The sequence below is a fragment of the Diabrotica virgifera genome, chromosome 2 (assembly GCF_917563875.1).
Source record: "Diabrotica virgifera virgifera chromosome 2, PGI_DIABVI_V3a".
NCBI lineage: Eukaryota > Metazoa > Arthropoda > Insecta > Coleoptera > Chrysomelidae > Diabrotica > Diabrotica virgifera.
The window spans coordinates 114,851,367-114,874,542 of NC_065444.1; the positions used below are offsets into that span (position 1 = coordinate 114,851,367).

The window sequence follows — 23,176 nt, forward strand, 5'->3', positions numbered from 1 at the left end:
TCATGTAGTGCAGAAAACATGGCATCAGTGGTACATTTATTATTTAAAAAGCCGAACTGATTTTGTGATAAAATGTTGTTATCAACGATAAAGGACATAAGTCGAGTTTTAATGAGTCTCTCAATAATTTTGGAGAGTACTGGTAGTAAGGCAATAGGTCTATAGTTGCAGGCATTAGATTTTTCACCACTCTTATGAAGAGGAGTAATAATGGCTGTCTTTAGGCACTCTGGAAATTTACCTTTTTCTAAGGAATCATTAATTAGTGAGACGAGGATTTTTTTTATTTACAATTTGCTTCAACCACAAAGTGTTATTAGCAATGAACTGTATTGACATCAAATTACAAAGTTTTACAAAGTATTAAATTTGATTAATGAACCCTATAGTACGTAAAAAATTGAGAGTCTTGGATGAATTATTTTCACTTAAACAATCTTTAAATGTATTTGGTAACTGTTGATGTTGTCGTTCTATAACGTAGAGGGGGCAGTCTATTATTATATCTTGCACTGTTAGTTCACTATCACACACATAACACATTGGAGGGGCTTCCTTCTTTAATATAAAGTCGTGGGTGATCTTCGTATGACCAAGTCGCAATCTGGACATGAGCACCTGGTCTCTTCTCTTAGTAGGATGTTTCGACGGCAATACACTTTGTTTGATTGTTCTTTATATAGAGTTTGATTTGTTCCAATTTGTTTGCCATTTTGTCATGATCTTGTTCTTAAAATATTGCTTTAGATCAGTATGAACGCAAGTAGTTATGATGTCTGTTAACGGATTCTCACTCGCATTTTTTGCTAATGTGTCAGCTTTGTCATTTCCACTTATCTCGCAATGTGAAGGTACCCAGAGGAACTGAACTAATCTTTGATTTTGTTGGCATATCAAGAGTTCCGCTTTAATTAAAAGCAGGACAGGATGTTTGGGGTATACTTGCTTTAAGGCTGTTAGTGCACTTAGGGAATCGCTAATGATTATTGAGAATTTTATGGCATGTGTGTTAACAAACGTTAGTGACTGGAGGATAGAAAATAGTTCAGCTGAGAATATGGAGGTTTAGGTAGGGAGCTGGTAGGAACTGTTATAGTTATCTGTTGTGAAAGCCGCTCCTACTCCATTTGCAGATCTGGATGCATCTTTGATAATTTTCTAACAAGTAAAACCACCTTAATTTTGATAAAAACTAAGAGCTAATCGGAACACTGTTTACTAGTTAAGAAACCAGTTTCGAATCGAGACGAGGATTTCCATCACATTTTCCGTGAGATTAGAGAAAACTTTTATAAATAGTCCATCAGTACTACAGGATGATTTCCTTTTGATACTATTGATTGTTTGGATCAGTTCAGAGTTACTGACTGGTCTTAAAAAGAATAAATTCGAGACCTTTCTTGAATTAGGGAGATAGGAAATGGGATCTTGTTGTGGAAAAATAGTTGATTTTATATTTTTTCTCACATTAACTAAGTAATGGTTTAGACTTTCAGGATTTGGAGGGGAAAATGATTGAGATGTGTGAGTTTTATTTCGAAGATCGTTTATTATAGACCAAGTTTCTTTTGCAACACTTTTAGAGCTTCCCAGACGATTTTGATAGTAGGCTTTTTTAGCTGATTTGATAAGTTTTAGATATGTTGTCCTGTACTTTGTGATATATTCAGTGACAGAAACATTGGTAGTAAATTTCTTGATGTATTTTAGTGAACGCATATTCTGGGCTGATATGCGGATAACTTTCGTAACCCAAGGTTTCCGATGTTTTGGCTTAATAGGAATTAAAGGAAATGCCATATTGAAGATGCGGAGAATCTTATCAAGAAAAACACTGAAATTATAGTCCACGTCTATAGAAGGAAATTGCCAGTTAGGAGTTAAGCGTAAATTTTGGAATTTACGAAAATTCTGGGCAGAAGAATTCTACCTAAACGTCGGGTTTTTAAGGAGAGATTGCTGAAGATGTTAAACTTCGTATACACTGCTTCATGATCAGATAGTCCCGCATAAATAACTGTAGGGAAGACATCAAGGGGTGAGAAAACTGAGACAATATAATTGATCATGGTAGATGTAGCTTTTGTAATCCTTGTAGGAGAATTAACATGCATACGATTCAAATATGTTGGCCAGGGACACTTGGGTAGCACAAGCAGCAGCGTAATTAATGTTAAAGTCACCGTTTAAAATTGTTCCACGGTAGAGTCAGGTGATCTATAAATGCAAATAATGTAAAAATTAAGATTTTTATTATAAACTAAGGAAAACTCAAAGAAGGATCCACTTAACAAAAGTCATATTTTGTTACCAGAGAAAAATCATTATTTCTAGAAAGAATAAGGATGCCTCCATGTGCCGAACTTGGACGATCATACTTGGCAATTCTGGTATATTTTCTACAAAAAAAGGCTCGTTGACTTTAAGCCAGTGCTCTGTAACCGCAACTATCGGTGGAAATCCTAATTCTTCCAGAAACAAAAATAATTCATCAGTTTTATTTCTTATAGAACGAATATTAATCAGAACCATGCGAAAGTTGTCATCACTAAAATAATTTGAGGTTTCTAGTACCTCAGAACACGTCGTGTTATTTAAAAATTTCGCTTTGGAGAGCCAGTGGAATAATAACTTCGGTGACATTCCCTTGACTATTGTAGGTGTATAATTCTTCCCGAAGTGAGAAAGGGCCTATAAGCGGCAAGATCAGCTTATGATACTGACTCTAGTCTCAAAAACATTGTATGTGGAGTACCATAAGGTTCAGTATTGGGTCCTCTTCTGTTACTTATCTTTATAAATGACATCACTAATTCAAAAACCGATGGGAAAATTTTTCTTTTTGCTGATGATACCAGTATCACTTGGAGCAACTCAACTATTGCATCTTTTCATGAAACTATAACTTCAGATCTACTGACGATAAAGACCTGGTCTGACTCTAATTAACTCTCTTTTAACGTAGATAAAACAGTAGCATTATCCTATAAAGGAGCTCTTTAACCTTTGCCTCTTACTAACAGCCAGATCCGTACCGTTGATTCTGTAAAATTTCTTGGTATTTTTTTACACAGCAACCTCAAATGGTCCCTTCATATCGATTCGTTAAGTAAGAAACTCACCTCAGCTTGCTATTCAATAAGATCTGTCTCAAGGGAACTCAATTTAGCATCTTCTAAAATAACATATTTTCGTTGTTCGAGTCTCATCTTCGATATGGTCTTCCCTTCTGGGGTTCTAGTAGAGCTGCCCAATTTGATGTTATTTTTAAATTGCAAAAAAGAGCAATAAGATATTTGTTTGGCTTCAGAAGATCTACACATTGCAGAAGTTACTTCAGAGATAACGGAATTTTAACACTTCCTTACACTTCTTTATATATTCTAGAAGCGTTTTGTTTAATTCGTAAACACCTTTATGTCTTTCCAGCAAGGCCCAATCATCTTTACTCCACCAGAAATGCAATCTTTGATATTTATTTACCGATCCCATCCACTGAGTTATTAAAGAAATCTATACTTTATTCCGCAAAAAAAATTTACAACCATCTCCCTTTAAAACTTAAATCTGTAACATCTTTCCCAAAGTTCCGTAAAATGACAAAAGCCTATCTATCTAAAACATCATAATATTCAATAGAATTTCTTAATGAATAACTCAGAAAATTGGGTTTCATACGCAGTAGCTTAAACTTCCAGTTCCTAAGGTTGTATTTTATTTATTTATTTATTTGTTGTTCTGAAGCTATTTCCTTGTGGCATTTTTATGATTAATTATTTATATGGGAAATAAGCCACAATTAAAATGAAAAAAATAATTTTATTAACGTTTCGACGCCAAAATCGGGTGCCGTTGTCAAAATACAAAATATTACTAAAATAAACAAAAGTGTTGTTGCTAAGCAAAAAAATTCTTCTAATAATTTATTTAATCTCACTCATTTATATTGGCAATTCAGACATATATTATACATTTTAAAGTAGAAGACTTTAAAATGATATTGCCAATATTTATGAGTTGCGTTCCTGGGACGACTTACTGAAAGATAGTTCATTCGATTACATGAAATTAACCCCAACTCAAGAATATCCGTCATAAAAAATTATAGCATGTGATATGTCTTTAAAAAAACAAAAATCGAAACGTTAATAAAATTATTTTTTTCATTTTAATTGTGGCTTATTTCCCATATAAATAATTAATCATTTATTTATTTGTTGTAAGTATGTTAAATTTGTAATTTATATAAATTTTGCAATAAATTGTTTTTGTCTTTGCTTTTATATCTTATGTACTGTATATGTATATTGACGATTTATCTAATTTTAGGAAATTGTAGTTGTTATTATTCGTTATTGTTATTATTTTTCTTTTGACTGTATGTAAGCTTTGTCCATAAAATTGTAAAAAAATTCAGTGAAAATAAAGCATATTTCTATTCTATTCTAAAAGGTCCCATGTATTTTGTCGGACAGAACTTCTAATTGATTTTTTACCCTCTCATTAAACTCTCATGCAAAAATCAGACGGCTATTTATCACCAATATACTTCCTGTCATTTGACATGTTCTATGTGTCGGACTTATTAAAATGCCCAGTTGGTGATAAATACCAGTCTAATTTTTGCACGAGAGTTTAAAATTAAAGGGTCACAAATCAATTGAAAGTTCTGTCCGACAAAATACATGGAACGTTTTCGTAGTTTGACATTTCAAATTTTTAACCTATTCCACAACTAAAACTTCCCCTGTTCCAGTGTTCCCATTCATTAAAGTGTATCCGACTAGACACCGTTAAGCTATTAACAAATTTTCAGCTTGCTATTGCAAGATGCGGGATCCAGGCCTATTATCAAACAAGTACTATCTACCAAAAGAAATTCATAAAATCCGTGTCAAAATCACCATAAAAATTTGACACTACCTCCGAGATTATAAGGTTAAAGTTTCGAAAGAGTTTCAGTATTTTGCTAATTAATTGCTTGTTCTTTTTTCAAATCTTATTTTTCATACGGTAGTCTTAAATGACAAACAAAAAATTTGCAATTTCATAATTGATACTACACTGCGGTGCAAAAAACTCGATCCACTAAAAATTTGGTAATTTTTGATGTTTTGAATTTCCTAAACCTGTTGTCCGATTTAAGTGATTTTTTACCACGTTATAACCTTATCTACTGAAAATATCGATGTAATAGTATTGTTGCTAGACAGTTTAACTGTCATTGTATACCGGATGTACGAATCAAACTGTGTTTTTTTCCCAAAGTTCGCATCACCCTGTGGACTATTTTAGTATTTATAAAATACTGAAATAAAACCCAACTATAGCCTCAGATTTTCTTAACATTTTGTATTTCGATTCCTTCGCTTATGTTGAATAATAAAAAAGTTGGGTACTTTAACAACTGGCCATGTTTGTCTTCAGTACAGGGTGTTTCTAAATAAGTGCGACAAATTTTAAGGGGTAATTTTACATGGGAAAATAATGGCAATTTGTTTTATATTTATATGTCCGCAAACGCTTCGTTTCCGAGATAATGGAAGTTCAATTTCTGTTTTACAAACTGACGATTTATATAGATATGCAGATCAAATTCGGTGTGTTTTCGGAGCATCCATAAACTACGTCGTTGAAAAGGGGGAGGGGGACTTTGCTTATTACGATGGTATACGACAGGGGGGAGGAGGCCATAAGTGCACATCCGACGTCGTTTGAAGGTCACGAATATAAAAAATATACCCTATTTTAGAATGAAAAAAATTTGTATATTACTTTTATCGTATACTTTTCATTTCGTTTTTATCACTCACAGCCTTAATAATATTGCTAGCAGTTTTATACAGAATAACAAACAATAAAACATTGTCCTATGTATCTAAACAAACGCTTCTTTTCAGAGCAACGTCTGGAAGCAATAAATATTAAACTGTTTACTTATTTACTGAATACTCTCTGTGAAAAAATTCTAAAAGAATGAATAGAAATAAAATATTCTATTCTATTTAGTTAGTACATTGTATCTATTTATACTTAATAAAAGAAATGGCATTGAAATCAAAACAAAATAAGTATCAAGATTTATATGATGCTGTTAAGAAAACATAGGAACTCCGATAAAAGTGTTGTCTTTTGTCCCTATAAAGCTAATTATTAGTTGTACAGTGAATTGAGAGAGTACGAGGATATTAATGAGCTACATAGTACCTAATACTGATTTGGATACATTCGTTAATAAACTTTGAGAGCTAACTTTTAAAAATCAAGGAATAACATGGAATTTAAAAAAATCACTAAAATGGGGGGTCATGAGTTGCAATTGCGACGCGTCGCTATGAGGGGGGGTCAACTGCAAACGACGCTTTACGACAGAATGGGGGGAGAGTATTAAAAACTCCAAAATTTTTACGACTTTTTTTTATGGATGTTTCCTTTAAAACGTAGTTATTGCACATTTTTTGACATACAATTAAGAATTTTATATTCACCATTGACGTGCGTACGGGTAATATTATCGGTCATAATACCCGTTTGCGCGCCACTGGTGAATATTAAATTCTTAATTGTATGTCAAAAAATGTGCAATAACTACGTTTTAAAACCCACCAAATTTGATTTGCACATATCAACTGGTTTTAAAGCAATAAGTAAATCATCAGTTTGTATAAAAAAATTGAACATCCCGTATCTCGGAAACGAAGCGTTTGCGGACATATGATTATAGAGCAAATTGTCATTATTTTCTCATATACAATAACCCCTTAAAGTTTTGTGCAAATATTTTAGAAACACCCTGTACTGATGACGAACATGGCCAGTTGTTAAAGTACCTTACTTTTTTATTATCCAACATAAGCGAATGAATCGAAAGACAAAATGTTAAGAAAACCTGAGGCTATAGTTGGGTTTTAATTTCAGTATTTTTTAAATGCCAGAATAGTCCACAGGTTGATGCGAACTTTGAGAAAAAAAAAACACAGTTTGATTCGTACACCCGGTATACAATGATAGTTTGAATGTCTAGCAACAATATTATTACAGAGATATTGTCAATGAATAAGGTTATAACGTGGTAAAAAATCACTTAAATCGGACAACAGGTTTAGGAAATTCGAAACATCAAAAATGACCAAATTTTTAGTAGATCGATTTTTTTGCACCGCAGTGTAGAAATTAAACACTAGCATATTTTTAAACATTACAAAAACCTGCAAAAAAAATTGTATAATTATATATTATGAACAATTTGAAAGTATTACCCATAAGATACTCTAGCTTTAATCGTTCGCCAATTGTTTCTGCTTCGGTAACAGTTTCTGAAGTACTTGTACTCTTTGTTGTAGATGTCGATGTAGAACTAGATGCAGATGCCAATGATACGTCTGGAGTTCTGGTACATGTTATTTCCGCTTTGTGTTTCTGTTGACGTCTGTATATTTCTGAAATATTGTATTGTTTTAAATTAGAGGTACAGCAAGAAAAAATAAAATACAGATCTCAAACTGAAAAGATATATGATTTAAAAAAAAAGTAAAAATTAAAAGAGTTCAACCTGATACCTGAGCATATTCATTAGATTTTTTGAAAATGCTAAAACATATCAATTTTTATTTCAAAAGGAACCTCTTTTAACGATATAGATATTTGTCATTGGTCAACTTCCTCCTGTCCTGTACCACATACCTTCAATTTTTAATAGGGAATGTACCATCATATACCATTATAACATAATAATATACTCCGTTCCAAACCCTTTTTTCGTGCGTCATTAATTTTGACGTCATATAGGATTTTAAGAATATCGCAAATCATTACATGACATTTTAGTTAATGACACTGACAGTTGTCGGAATATTTATATTTATATAAACATCAATATTTATACAAATATTTGCCAGAATATTAATATTTAAAGTATGTAGTTTAATTTAAATTTAAATAAATATAATATCAAATTTCACCATACCGAATATACCAATGACATATAATATTTATATTTACGTAGTTGACAAATCTCTACCTAGAAATTACAATTGTCATTTTATCATGATCGATTATTTTTGCGTCAAATTATCTTACTCGCCTCATTGATTGGTTATCTGTTTAGATTATTGTAATAGCCATACCCCAGGCTGTGGGTAAAAAAACGTGATATAATTGCCATATGTCTGCCAAATCGTAAAGTGATACACACCGGAGTATGTTTTTGAATCGCGGAGTAATTTACAAAAGAAAATGAGAACAGCTGTTGACCGTTTCTCATTACGCTCAAGCGCACTGGAGCGAACTAGGGAGGTAAAGTCCATTCATTTTACAGATTCCCAACTGTAACCAAACGCGCATGAAAGCTAAACAGGGTCGTCCTGAAGTGTATCTTAAAAACCAACACGCTACCTACAATTTGAATTTGCAGACTGACCAGTTTAAATCTGTAAAATGAGAATCCGCCTCGTTTATTCAATGATTTGTTCCAATGATTTGTTCTGATATCTACCGCAAGATTCATTATATTTTGAGGTGTCTTTTAAAAATTTGCCACCGTTGGCTTATTTTTCAATATTTTGTCTTGAATTTTTTTTTAATAATCTATGAATAGTACTAAATATGACTGTTTAATTTACGAGTAAAAATAGAATAATTCTACCATACTTTAAAAAAAATGTGCTTCAAATATTGATTTCAACCCCTACGCCCCCCCTTAAGGATAGCTATGACACGATTTTGATAGGCAACATATGCTAGAAATATTTGTCTATGCATGAAATTTAATAAAAACAATTTTCATCTGGAAAGCGGATGGGCACAGGTCGACATATATTCGGATCTTAGACTACTAGTAATTAAAGAAAAATACAATCTATATAGTAATAATGTACATACTTTACGATAAAAAAATTACAGATGTAGTCTAAGAGCTGGGAGCGGATTATGTGCGTGATAAGTATATACCCCCGAACATCTAATATACCTGCTGAAACAACTGTATATCAACAACACAGCAAACGTAAGAGTCAACAACACATACTCCGATAATTTTAAACTAAAAGCCGGTGTTCGTCAAGGATGTATTATCTCTCCCACGTAATTCAATATATATAGCAAACACATCATGCGCATTGTATTCGACGGATCGCTAGGAGGAATATCAGTCGGAGGCCGAAAAATCAGCAATCTCCGCTATGCTGACGACACTTTAGTACTAGCATCATCAACAAATGAACTGGAATACATCATGTACAGACTAGATACTATTAGTCGTGAATATGGACTTAAAATTAATGTACAGAAGACCAAGATAATGATAATTGATCGAATTAGAAATAACCAGCCGGAAATACGAAACGTAGCGGGGTTTGAAGTGGTAAGCCGTTTCAATTACTTAGGTTCTGTTATCACAAACAACGGTGGATGCGAAGAAGAAATACGCCGACGCCTTACAATGGCCAGATCAGCAACGGTCAAACTCACTGAAATATGGAAAGATACGGCCATAACCAGGAACACGAAACTGCGCCTGGTACGTCCGCTTATCTTTCCTACCGCTACCTATGCTTCAGAAACTTGGACCATTAAAAAGTCCGACTCACGACGTATAATGGCCTTTGAAATGTGGGTATACCGTAGAATGATGCGCATACACTGGACAGCACATCGCACAAATATCTCAATATTATCTGAACTCGACATCAACACTAGGCTTACCACCATCATCAACCAAAATATATTGAGGTACTTTGGACACATTATCAGACGAAGAGAAGGCATGGAGAGGTTTGTGCCTGAAGGCAAGGTAGAGGGTAAAAGAACTCGAGTAAGATCGCCACTCCGATGGTCAGACCAAATAAAATGTGCCACCGTTTACTCTCTGTCTAACGTCACTTACGAAGGATAAAGGATAGAGGAGGAGAAGGAAGTAATATGGAAAAACTATTCGGGGATATGTTGAATTAGTTGTGTACATGTCTTTCACCAACGGCCGGAAAGCAGAGTGGGGGCCGAGAGTAGTTATAAGGGGTCAAAATCGCGGTTTTTATCAATTTTTTTTATGACGCTCATGATCGAGATAGTGTACCAAAATTCGGAAATAGGTAAGTCATGGCGTACCTAAGTAAAGTATCTAGGGGCGCAACGCTGCGTGGCCGACAAACGGGTGGGGTTAGGGGTGAATATAAAAAATATAAGGGTTTTTTGCGACGTTCGTGATTGAGATAGTGCACCAAAATTTGGGTATAAATAGACCATGACATAAATAAGTAAAATCCCCAGAGCCGGAAACCAGAGTGGGGGAGGAAGGTAGTTATAAGGGGTCAAAATCCCGTTTTTATTATTTTTTTTTTGTGACGCTCATGATCGAGATAGTGCACCAAAATTTGGGAATAAGTAGGTTATGACGTAAATAAGTAAAATCTCTAGGGGCGGAATGCTGCGTGGCCGTCAAAGGGGTGGGACAGGGGTGAATATAAAAAAATGTAAGGGGTTTTTTGCGTCGTTCGTGATTGAGACCAAAATTTGGGAATAAGTAGACCATGACATACCTAAGTAATATCCCCAGAGGCGGAAACCAGAGTGGCGGACGAGGGTAGTTATAAGGGGTAAAATTTGCGGTTTTTATTATTTTTTTGTGGCGTTCATAATGGAGATAGTGCACCAAAATTTGGAAGTAAGTAGGTCATGACGCAACTAAGTAAAATCTCCAAGGGCCGAACGCTGTTTGGGGTACAAAGGGGTGGTAGTCAGGGGTGAGTATAAAAATATATGGGGGTTTTTTTGCCGTTCTTGATCGAGATAGTGCACCAAAATTTGGAAATAAGTAAATCATGACATTACTAAGTAAACTATCCAGGGGCGGAACGCTGCGTGGGGGACAAATGTTGTGCCGGGTCACAAAAAAATAATACACACTGCGACTTTGATCCCTTAAAACTACCCTCATCCCCAACTCTGGTTTCCGGCTCTGGGGATTTTACTTAGCCAAATCATGGTCTACTTATTCCCAAATTTTGGTGCACTATCTCAATCTAGCACGTCGCAAAAAACCCCTTGTATTTTTTATATTCACACCTACCCCCACCGCTTTATCGGCCACGCAGCGTTCCTCCCCTGGAGATTGTATTTAGTTACCTCATGACCTACTTATTCCCAAATTTTGGTCCACTATCTCAATCACGAACGTCGCAAAAAACCCTTTATATGTTTTATATTCATCCCTACCCCCACCCCTTTGTCGGCCACGCAGCGTTCCGCCTCTAGATATTTTACTTAGTTACGTCATGACCTACTTATTCCCAAATGTTGCTGCACTGTCTCGATCATGAGCGTCACAAAAAAATAACAAAAATCGCGAATTTGACCCCTTATAATTACCCTCAACCCCCACTCTGGTTTCCGGCCGTTGGTGAAAGTCATGTACACAACTAATTCAACATATCCCCGTATAGTTTTTCCATATTACTTATCACGCACAAAATCCGCTTCTATCTTTCCGACTAATGGCTTAACTTGCAAATCGGCTAACTCCATTTTATACCGAAATACAGGTTTTGGCGTTGTTGACTGCGTCTAGTTGTCTCTCATATTATGGTCAATAAAATATCTCCCTAGTTTTTAAAATTACGGAGAAAACGGCGAACACGTAAAACGGTCATCTGCTAACACTAGCATAACAACACCGAAACGTGGCTAACTCCAAAGTCAACCTCCAGTTTATTTGTACTTGACGGTGAGTAACAAGGTGCCACGTTTTAAGTGCGTGGTCTTTTTTTTAGAAAACTGTGAATTAACAGATAAAATCAAGCTGATTTGATAACGATACAGTGTATAAGAGTGGCGGTAAGTAGTTTTAATGAAATAATATAACTTTTGTGAGAAATATCCTAGATATTACATAACATGTTGATGATGGAGTTGTCCATTTTTAACGTAACTATTTACTATGTGAATTGAGGAGTTTACCAATATACCAATTCTGTGATTTTAAGAAGTTTTTTTGTGTTCCTGTAAAGTTTTAAAAAACGGAGTTAGCCGCTGTGCAAGTTAAGCCATCGATACTATTCTTCTTAAATAATTGTTTTTACCTAGAAGCCTCTTACTCTCCTCGTCCAAAGCATTTTGCAACGACTGAAGATTTCTCATTCCAAATCCAGTAACTAGTATAGAGGGAGCTTCTTTTTTAACTTCTACTAGTTCATTGGCACTATCAAGCGTCAGCACTTTAGGAAACAAGTCTTCCTTTCCCATATTTCGTTTTTGATAGTCTGCAAGACCTAATTTTGGCAAATGAGCATACAGCTCACCAAAAGTAGCTACAAAATGTCAAAATTTATTATAAAATTTAAAAAATATTATTTAAAAACATAAATCACTGTTAAGCGACAAACAACAATTAAAGAAATGTAAGCATGATGTAAAAAGTAAGAGTACGATCATTAATTTACACAAGAAATTTAATTTCATGTAATACCGGTCAGAATAAAAGCAGATAAGTACGTATTATGCTAAAATTATAAAAGTGATAATTAAAAAATTTTCTGCAGATTGGATCAGTATAAGTACAACTAAATAATGCTTTAGACATTTAATGATAACTAAGCTGACACGCAGTTCCCTTTTTATTTTGTTCAACTTAAATTATTATAGTCTATCGTTATGACCGAGAGTATTATAGAATAAGAAGCGGTAATAATTTTATAACATAATTTACTCTCTCGGTCATAAAGATAGACTATAACTTGGTACCCCATAACACAACCTTATTTTTTTTTTGGTATCTCTTTGATACCTCTTTATATCTTTTTCCATAAATGGAATCTACCTTTACCCGTTTATCCTTTAGCCGTAAATCACATGATTTGATGTGGTTAAATCAGTCTACTTAAAAAAATCATTAGGTTATAAATCCAACGCACGTAATGTAAGTTTGTCCTTATCTCTTATAAACAGCTCTGTGAAGTTATCTCTTCTGTCCAGAAGAACCGGAAAAACACGTCAAGTGGTAGTGAGTAAGTAGCAAAGAAGGGAATAACAGCATAATATGATTTGGATTTGATAAAATAAATACGAAAGTGAGAAATCTGTTCAAAGGAATCCCTCTCAATGACGACACAACACTATACACTTTATGTTTCGCTGAGGACCAAATTCTGATTGCTCAGGATCACGACGACGTGAGTTAAATGACGCGGAAGCTAATAGAAGAATATAACAAATGGGGTCTCGAAGTCAACATTAAGAAAACTGAAGCCATGTGTAGTAGAGGAACAAAGCAGTCCATTACATTAGACGATGGGGTAGAAAATATACACTGCGATGAATACAAGTACTTGGGAGGCATGAAGATAACTCAAGATGGAACACTCGACGCTGCTATAAAAGACAGAAACCTACATGGTAGGAAAGCCATGTCCTTGATGAACAATGGACTTGTGGAGAAGAGCAGTAGGCAAATCAAGAAAAAATCGGATACCAAATGAGAGAATACGAGAAATGATGGGAGTCACACATACAATAATTGATGGCATAAAAACAAAACAACTAGTATGGTACGGCCATGTACAGAGAATGCCATTTGACAGGACCCCTAAGCAGATTTTGGCATGGAAACCACAATGGAGAAGAAAAAGAGGAAGGCCGAGAAGAAGCTGGAGGGAGGGAATTTTAAAAGAACTAGAGCAAAGAGGAATCCCTCCAGGTCTATGGTTAAACACAGAAGAATGGCGGTTAGGAGTCGGAAGGCGTCGGAGAACGCTGTAAACTGATAGTAGTAGTAGAAATCTATTCAATCCAGAATGAGAAAAAAAAAATAAAAAAAGGACCATTCCGGGATAGTGAAACAACCAAATGCTGTCTCAGCGGTATGCAAGTTGCATCTTTCGTTTTATCCTCGAGTGATGCAGACTCCACATAATAGTACTATTCTTGTTGATATCTAGTTGTTCCTTCTACGTTACCCTTTTCTACTCTAATAATAATGACTGAAATCACTGATATGACTGAAAATAGAATGTTGCTGAAACTTTCTGAATTTATAAAAAAAAGTTAAATCCCTGTGGCGGGGTCATAGCTCAGCTAAAAAAATAAATATAAAGTATTAAGATCAATGTCATCCCTGTATAAATATAACCGATAATGATGTAGAAATTGGTTAACAAATAAGATTGATTTTTTGTAGTTCCTATCCGTTTCGAATTTTGGCGCCCATCATGGCAATATATACTTTGCACACTGCTTTTCTAAAAATATTTGTGGTTGTTGTGTTAAACCACGTACGTAGATCTTTCAGCCAGGAAATCCTTCGCCTTTCTGGTTCTCGTTTTCCTTCTACTTTTTGCTGTAAAATTAGTTGCAGCAGTATACCGGGTGGTGATTCGTAAAACGGGCCATAGGAAACTCAATGTAAAATTTTAACTGTTGAATTCCTGCTTTCCTAATTATTTTACATCAAAAGTCATAAGAGAATATTTGTAGAGGATTGAAATCTGTACTAAAATCAAAAGTTAAAATTGTTCTACGATATAAACGCAATTCAAAATTATGGAAAATATAATACATTTGCTGTAAAACTTAGGACATGTGTGTAAAAGTTAGGCCACAGGTTACTATTTAACTGACAGTGCTCACACCATTTACTGAATAAAAAATCTTTATTATTAGTATGATATAACTAGACCCAAACGCAGACATCCAAAGTGAAAGTTATCCTCCAACATCAAATTGTTCTATATAGTCCACATATTGTTCAGTAAAAAGTTACACCATTTTGAGCGTCCGGTTTGGGGGGAAGATGAGGGAGAAGTCGATAAATTAGAAGTTTTCTTATATTTTTCGTCAATATTTCTAAAACTATGCTTTAGCATAAACAATGTTCTATACAAAAATGTTCTACATACAATTTAAAACAAAAAAGATCTCATACATTATTGTTATAAATCAACGGTTCTATAGTTACGGAGGGTGAAAAGTGGAGGTTTTCGATACTTTTCATATTTTTTTTGGCAAATTATAATATTATTGATGAAAGAAATTTTCTTTAACAGGATTGTGTTTTGTAAATAAGATTTGCTATTTCAGTGGCCGACGTTATGTCCCTGTGATAAGCCCTTGAAGAAACGTCAACCTCACCACCCAAAATCATCATTAATTGCCCAAAAAATATAAAAAGTATCGAAACCTCCACATTTCACCCTCCGTAACTCTGGAACCGTTGATTTTATGACAATTATGGATAGAACCTTTTTGTTTTGAATTTTATGTAGAACATTTTTGTATAGAACATTGTTTACGCTAAATCATAGTTTTGGAAATATTGATGAAAAACGTGAAAAAATTACTAATTTACCGATTTCTCCCCCATCTCCCCTACAAACCGGACGCTCAAAATGGTGTAACTTTTTACTGAACAATACGTGGACCATATAGAACAATTTGGTGTTGGAGGAAAACTTTTACTTTGGATGTCTGGGTTAGGCCTTTTTTGGACCAATTATACTATACTACCTCTGTAACTTTGGAACCGTTCACTTTAGAAGGATTATGCATAGGGCCTTTTTTATTTCAAATTTAATGCAGAACATTTTTGTATAAAAGGTTCTTCATGCTAAACCGCATAGTTTTAGTAATATTGACGAAAAACGTAAAAAACTACGAATTTACCGATTACTCCCCCTCTCCCCCCCCCAAACCCGACGCGACTTTTTTCTGAAGATTATGTGGACCCATATAGAACAATTTGGTGTTGGAGGATCACTTTCACTTTGGATGTCTGGGTTATGCCATTTTATGGATCAATTGTATCATACTATATTAATACTTTCTCCGCAACTGAGGGTATCTTTTCAACTGTATAGTTTTTAAACAATAAATGATATAATAAAAATATTGACAGTTCAAAAATGTGAAAATAATAACTTTATTGTGACATATTATTGTACTGTGTGTGGCCTATTTTTGGGCTGAAAAACTGAAAAATGTAATACGTTTTTTCAAAATTTTGGAATATGTTTAATTCGTAGAACAATTTTAACATTTGTTTTCAATACAGATTTCAATCCTCTTGAAGTACAGGTCTTGTGGAGACTTGGTGGTGGTCAAATGAAGTACAAGGAAACATAAAAGAGAAGAGAAAATTATATAAAAAGTGGCAAGAAACCAGATCGGACATAGATCTTCAAAACTATATGGTCGCCAAAAAGGAAGCGAAAGTAGCAGTAGCAAAAGCTAAAGCAGAAGCGTATTCAAACCTATACGATCAACTTGATACCAGGGAAGGCGAAACGAAGATATATAAAATAGCCAAACAGAGAGCAAAGAAAGCAAAAGATTTTAATCAGATTAGATGTATCCGAGATGAAAATAATAAAATACTAGTTCACGAAAGGGATGTCAAAAAGAGATGGAGAAAGTACTTTGACAGCTTATTAAATGAAGAATTTGACAGACAGCCTGTAGAGTCAACGGAGACAGTAGCAGCAATGGTCACCAAAATAACCAACGAGGAAGTGGCTCAAGCGCTTCAAAAAATAAAGAAAGGAAAAGCGGTAGGACCAGATGATATTCCTGGGGAAGTATGGAGAGCATTGGGAGAGACAGGAACAAGGTGGCTAGCAGGTCTATTTAATAGAATTATGGAAGTTGGACAAATGCCAGACGAATGGAGAAGCAGTATACTGGTACCTGTTTACAAAAACAAGGGAGATATACAACAATGTACAAACTACAGGGCTATAAAACTGCTTAGCCACACCATGAAAATATGGGAAAGAGTAATTGATAGGCGGATACGTGAAGAAACCGAAATATCCGAGAATCAATTTGGCTTTATGCAGGGTAGATCAACAACAGATGCAATTTTCATTATAAGGCAGTTGATGGAAAAATACAGGAGTAAAGAAACAAACGCTCATATGGTATTCATTGATCTTGAGAAAGCATATGATAGAGTTCCTCGAGAGATTCTGTGGTGGGCACTCAATAAGAAAGGAGTCCCTGGTGAATATGTAAAGATTGTGAGGGATATGTATGAGGGAGTAACGACTAGTGTTAGAACAGGTGTGGGAGAGACTGATAAATTTCATGTGAAAGTAGGATTGCATCAAGGTTCTGTGCTTAGTCCGTATTTATTCTCATTAGTTTTGGACCAGATAACAGCGAAAATACAGGGTAACATTCCATGGTGCTTAATGTATGCTGATGATGTCGTGTTAGTAGGAAATAGTGAAAGAGACTTAGAACAAAAACTGGAACAGTGGAGACAAGCTCTGGAGGAAAAAGGTTTAAAACTTAGTAGGACAAAAACAGAGTATTTGGAATGTTCATTTAAAGATGGAGCTACTACAAATAAAATGGTATCTTTGGATGGTGAAATGATTGTAAAAAGCAATAGTTTTAAGTACCTAGGATCGGTATTACAGAGTAATGGAGAAATAGATGGAGATGCATGCAGTAGAATTAGGGCTGGATGGATGAAGTGGAAAGAAGCGAGTGGTGTGTTGTGTGACAGAAAAGTTCCAATGAAGCTGAAGGGAAAATTCTATAAAACAGCCATAAGACCAGCTATGATGTACGGAACTGAATGTTGGGCAGTGAAAAAGAAAGAGGAACAGCGAATGCATGTCGCGGAAATGAGAATGCTTAGATGGATGAGTGGAGTGACAAAGAAGGATAAAATTAGAAATGAGTATATTAGGGGAAGTCTAGGTGTGGCACCAATTGATGCCAAAATGAGAGAGCATAGGTTAAGATGGTTTGGTCATGTTCAACGTCGAGACGTTAACCACCCAATACGAAGAATAGCTGAAGTGCAGATTCCTGGAAGGAGTAGGAGAGGAAGACCAAAGAAGAGCTGGGGGGAGACGATAAGGCAGGACATGTTGGTAAAGGGGATTAACATTGATATGGCCCAAGATAGAATTGTGTGGAGAAATGCAATTAGGGAAGCCGACCCCGCATAGGGATAAGGCAAAGAGAATGATGACAGATTTCAATCCTCTACAAATAGTTTCTAATATTTTTGATGTAAAATAATTAGGGAAGCAGGAATTCAACAGTTTAGAATTTTTCATTGAGTTTCCTACGGCCCGTTTTCCAATTCACCACCCGGTATATCTCTTGCTGTTCCTCATGATGTGACCGAGGTATTCGCTTTTGGCTGTTTTTATTGTGGTAAACAGCTCTTTTTTTTTTATTCTTAACCCAGGAACAGTCGCGCTCTCTTATGTCACGTAAGCAGTCGCGCGTCAAATTAAATCTAACAATACGAATTTAAATACGAATTTAAAACAAATTTTTAATTTGTAATATTTTTATTTCTTTGTTATTTGAACAATATTTATTTCTAAGAATTTAAAAGTTAATTGGTCTTCACCAAAGCCATAAATCAAAAAAAAAAATAAATAAAAAAAAATTATTTTTTTTTAAATACCCACGCATTACTACAATCTTCGTCGAGGCACTTACGAGTGGAATGTTGGAAAAATTTTTATTAAGTTATCACGGAAAAGGATAAAATGTTAGATTCTTTCTAACGGCGCGACTGCTCCCGGGTTAAGAAAACTCCTTGATTAGTAACGTGCCCAATCCGCGATATCTTCAGTTTCCAGTGATAAAGCCACATTTCGAAAGCCTCAATGTTCTTGCAGGTGGTGTCTGTGAGAGTCAACGACTCAAATCTGTACAACAGTATAGGAACGACATAACATCATAATATTCTGATTTTTATGGGTATTGATAAATCATGATGATATTTGAATAGCTTAACCATATTTTAAATTTCAGGTCTTACTTTATCTATCGTACACTTCTTTCATTTGATTTCTAGGGAATGGTCCCAATTTTTTTGACCAAGCTACCTACAAATTTAGCAAGGTACGTACTTGCTCCAATTGATTATGCAGGGAAAGATTCAACGAAAAAGAAGCATAAAAAGACGCAGAATATCGTGGCTGTGCAACCTGAGAGAATGATGCAGATATACATCAATTGAACTTTTCTGAGCAGCCGCCTCTAAAGTCCTCATAGCTATGATGATTACCAATCTCCGGCGCGGAGATGGCACTTAAAGAAGAAGAAGGTACCTACCAAGGTAGGTGTATCTTTTACCCTTTCTATTTGTTGACCATTCACATTGACTCGGCCAAACTGTTGTAGACAAGGCGAAAACGGCGGGTTATTTGGAGAAAATATTCCCATGAGATTTTTTTGCATAATCACATTCGTGAGACATTCCAGAATAAGATTCAAGAAGTCGCCCACGCGAAAAGTGGTTTAATAGTTATTTATGATATAAGTGTTAAAAGTACACGTTTAAGGCACGCATGTGAAAGTTTGCAGAATGAGCGAAGCGAGTTCTGCAATTCACATGAGTGCCTTAAAAATATACTTTTTAACACGCATAACATACAATATTTTTTCTACAAACTTAATTACAGGACAATATCTACAAAAACTTTTACTTGAACTTGACTGACATTCCATTTTTATATTTTTTTTTTGACATTACATCAAAATTACCTATACGGTCAATACGAACTGCAGTGTCTTAAACATTTTAAAGCACTAGTGCCTTAAAGTAGCATTTTTAACGCTCGCATGGAGTGCTAAAATAGTATATTGTGCAACAAGTGCAGAAAGGTACTAATTTCTCACGAGTTTGAAAAGTTGCGGTACGAGCGCAAGCGAGTGCCGCAATTCAAACGAGTGAGAAATTACCTTTCTGCACGTGTTTCACACTATACTTTTTCTACAAGCACAGTTTTTCCTAAAAATAAAAATCACAATTTCCAAACGACGATTAATTATAATAGGTACCTATGTGATAAATTTTAAACTGTATTTAATTAATACCTACTAATCAATTTAAATTCCTTATACCTAAATAAATTGCACAGAAATCAGTTAAAAAATTAATGCACTGCATTAATTTGTTTAAATTTAAACAATTATTACATATTATTGACATTATATTTATGCAGTCACGGATTTACACAAAACCTACTTCATTCGACGTCTCTTGCACAGGTTGCTAAATCCTTATTGGTTATTTGATAATTATAAAATGTTTAATAAGAATAAAATTGTAAAATAAAACAGTTGTAACATCCATAATTTAGTTTCTATGCTATAGTTAAATATAATAATTGTCTTGTAGGTTATATATTTGTCTAAAGTTTAACCACGGATGTAAACAGAATATAACGTTACTCAGAATGCGGTAGTCCACGGATGTAAACAGAATATAACGTTACTCAGAATGAGGTAGTCAACTGTGCAGAAAAGAACTTTGCTGCACAGAAACGTCACTTTGCGGCACAGAAACGTCACTTTTCTGCACACTAATGTCAAATATCTTATACTGTGAGAAAATATCAAGTTTGCTAACATAAAACCGTGCAGAAAAGTGCACTTTGAATAGTGGTTGTAGAAAAATTGCATTTTTAACACGGTTGTAGAAAATTTTTTTTAACAATTTTTTAAATGAAGTTGCAAAAATCATAGTTTTTGGCCGGAACAATTTTTTTTGGGTTTTCTGGACAATGCTGGATTAAAAAGATCTCTTATAATTTTACTCTAAAGTTAATAGTTTTCGAGGTAAAAGCATTTTAAAATTGAAAAAAAAACGAAAAATGGCGATTTTCAAACCTTAATAACTCGGTTAAAATGTATTACTATGAAAGTAAGAAAGTAACTAAATCAAAGTTTAAAGCCCCCCCTACAAAATCCTGAAGAAATTTTTGTCATTATTTGATTACACTTATTAGGCGGCCGTCCATGATGAGTGCGAAAGAGATGCCATTTAGGCAGTCCAATGGCGCATCCCACTCGCACTCTCATTTACAGCCGCGTCAATACGATCTTACCACTTAATATTATTAATTAAAAATAACAGCTTAGTAATAAATTAATGACACAAATTTCTTCAGGATAATGAAGGGGGACTTAAATTTGATTTAGTCACTTTCTGACTTTCATAATAATCATTTTTAACCGAGTTATTAAGTCTTAAAAATGGCCATTTTCGCGTTTTTCAAATTTTAAATTGCTTATGACTGGAACACGATCAACTTTAGAGAAAATTATAACAGACCTTTTCTGTCCGGAATGGTCCGAAAAATCGAAAAAAAAATTATTCCGGCCAAAAATATAGATTTTTGCAATTTCATTAAAAAAATTGTTAAAAAACAATTGGACCACTTTCCGCGTGGGCGACTTCTTGAGCCTTAGTTTGGGGTGTCTCATGAATATGATTATGCAAAAAAATCTCATGGGAATATTTTTTCCAACAAACCCGCCGTTTTCGCCTTCTCTATTGGTCGTTCTATGAGATCATCATATATTTTTTTCTTAATGTTTTAGACCAGGGCGCATCTGTAAAAATATTAGTACATTTGGACGTTGAGAGGTGACTCAAATTTTTTTGCAGAAATTGCTTGAATATAAATCAAATAATAATATTTGAGTTATCCTCCCTCTCAAAAAGGTCCGGAAAATTGTTTAAATAATCAAAATATCAAAAAATTAAGGAAAAATTCGATTTTTTTCTTGGTTTTTTGATTATAACTTTAAAAGTATTCATTTTCGAGAAAAGTTGTACTGACATAAAAGTTGCGTAATTAAATTTCCTACAATATAAAATTTAAGAAATAGTCACCCTTGTTGCAAAATAGCAATAATTGTGAAAAAAACATACAAAAACAAGTATTCGCATTTTACGTTTTTCAACCATTTATGCTACACTTAGGACCTTCATATTTCACCCTGAAAAATTTTATGATACAGTAAAACAATATTGTAAACATTAATTATTGGTGCTACGCGCAGGACAGCGGATAGGTTGCTTTGATTGGGCATTCCAATGACCTTTGATAATGATTGATACATTTTAATTTTTATGACATTTCGATATAAATAAATAAATTTGTTTATTTCAAAATAAAAACACATACTCTATCCTTTGAAATAACACTTTTATTAGCAAAAACTTTCTGTGTTCATATATTTTAACTTAAATAATAAAAGTTTATTATTTTTAAACATATGCAATTGTTTAAACAATATTTCACAAACAATAATAAAATTAGTTTGATTTTTGTGGAATTAAAAAATTAAAATACAACAAAATATAGAGTAAGAAAATAATATATTAGATAAAGATTGGAAGAAATTTTGGTGGAAATCAACCTGTGTGAATCGAACACCGCTGTCCTGCGCGTAGCACCAAAAATTATTGTTTATTTCAAAAATTTTCTGACGCCGTGGTAATCAATCGATTTTAATTTTGAAAATTGCAAATTAAAGGTACAGTACACTTCTATTAGCAAAAAAAATTCAACTTGCTATCTGCTTATTTTCAGTCCTGTAACATTTTGAAAAAATGAATTTTTTTTGCGAAAGCTGTATTGCAAAATTTATTTTGCAAAATCTATTGAACTGATCTTAATGAAATTTACAGTATTGTTTTACTGTATCATAGAGTTTTTCTGTGTGAAATATGAAGGTCCTAAGTGTAGCATAAATGGTTGAAAAACGTAAAATGCGAATACTTGTTTTTGTATGGTTTTTTTGCAATTATTGCTATTTTGCAACTAGGGTGACTATTTTTTAAATTTTTAACCAATTCTATATTATAGTAAATTGAATTACGCAACTTTTATGTCAGTACAACTTTTCTCGGAAATGAATACTTTTAAAGTTATAATCAAAAAACGAAGAAAAAAATCGAATTTTTCCTTCAATTCTTGACATTTTGATTATTTAAACAATGTTCCGGACCTTTTTGAGAGGGAGGATAACTCAAATATTATCATTTGATTTATTTTCAAGCAATTTCTGCAAACAAATTTGAGTCACCTCTCAACGTCCATCTCAAAACAGATCCGCCCTGGACTATTTGGTGAAAGTCCATAACTCCGACTAACTTCTGTGATCCTATTCAATAACTCCTGGAGGGCTTTAGAATTGTCAGCGAACAGCACCGTGTCGTCTGCGTATCTTATGTTATTATCACATTCTCTTTTAATTCTAATTCCGGATTCACACCGTCTACTGCTTTTTGCAAGATTTCTTCAGAGTATTATGTTAAACATCAGTGGTGATAATATACATCTTTGTCAAACCCCATGTTTGATTTTGATATCATCGGATTCTCCTGTCTGTTCGGATATACGATGTTTGTTTCCAGTAAAAA

At 34.1% G+C, this 23,176-nt stretch overlaps 1 protein-coding gene across 1 annotated transcript in view; it reads right to left on the reverse strand.

Moving 5' to 3' along the window:
* Positions 1 to 23,176, reverse strand: part of LOC114337369 (uncharacterized) — a 72,971-nt gene that overhangs the window by 44,473 nt on the left and 5,322 nt on the right. Inside the window, exons 2-3 of the mRNA XM_028287782.2 lie at positions 12,075 to 12,302; positions 7,260 to 7,439 (exon numbers count right to left, since the gene is read on the reverse strand). Coding sequence (XP_028143583.1) covers positions 7,260 to 7,439; positions 12,075 to 12,302 — 408 coding nt within the window. The remainder of the gene's footprint in view (positions 1 to 7,259; positions 7,440 to 12,074; positions 12,303 to 23,176) is intronic.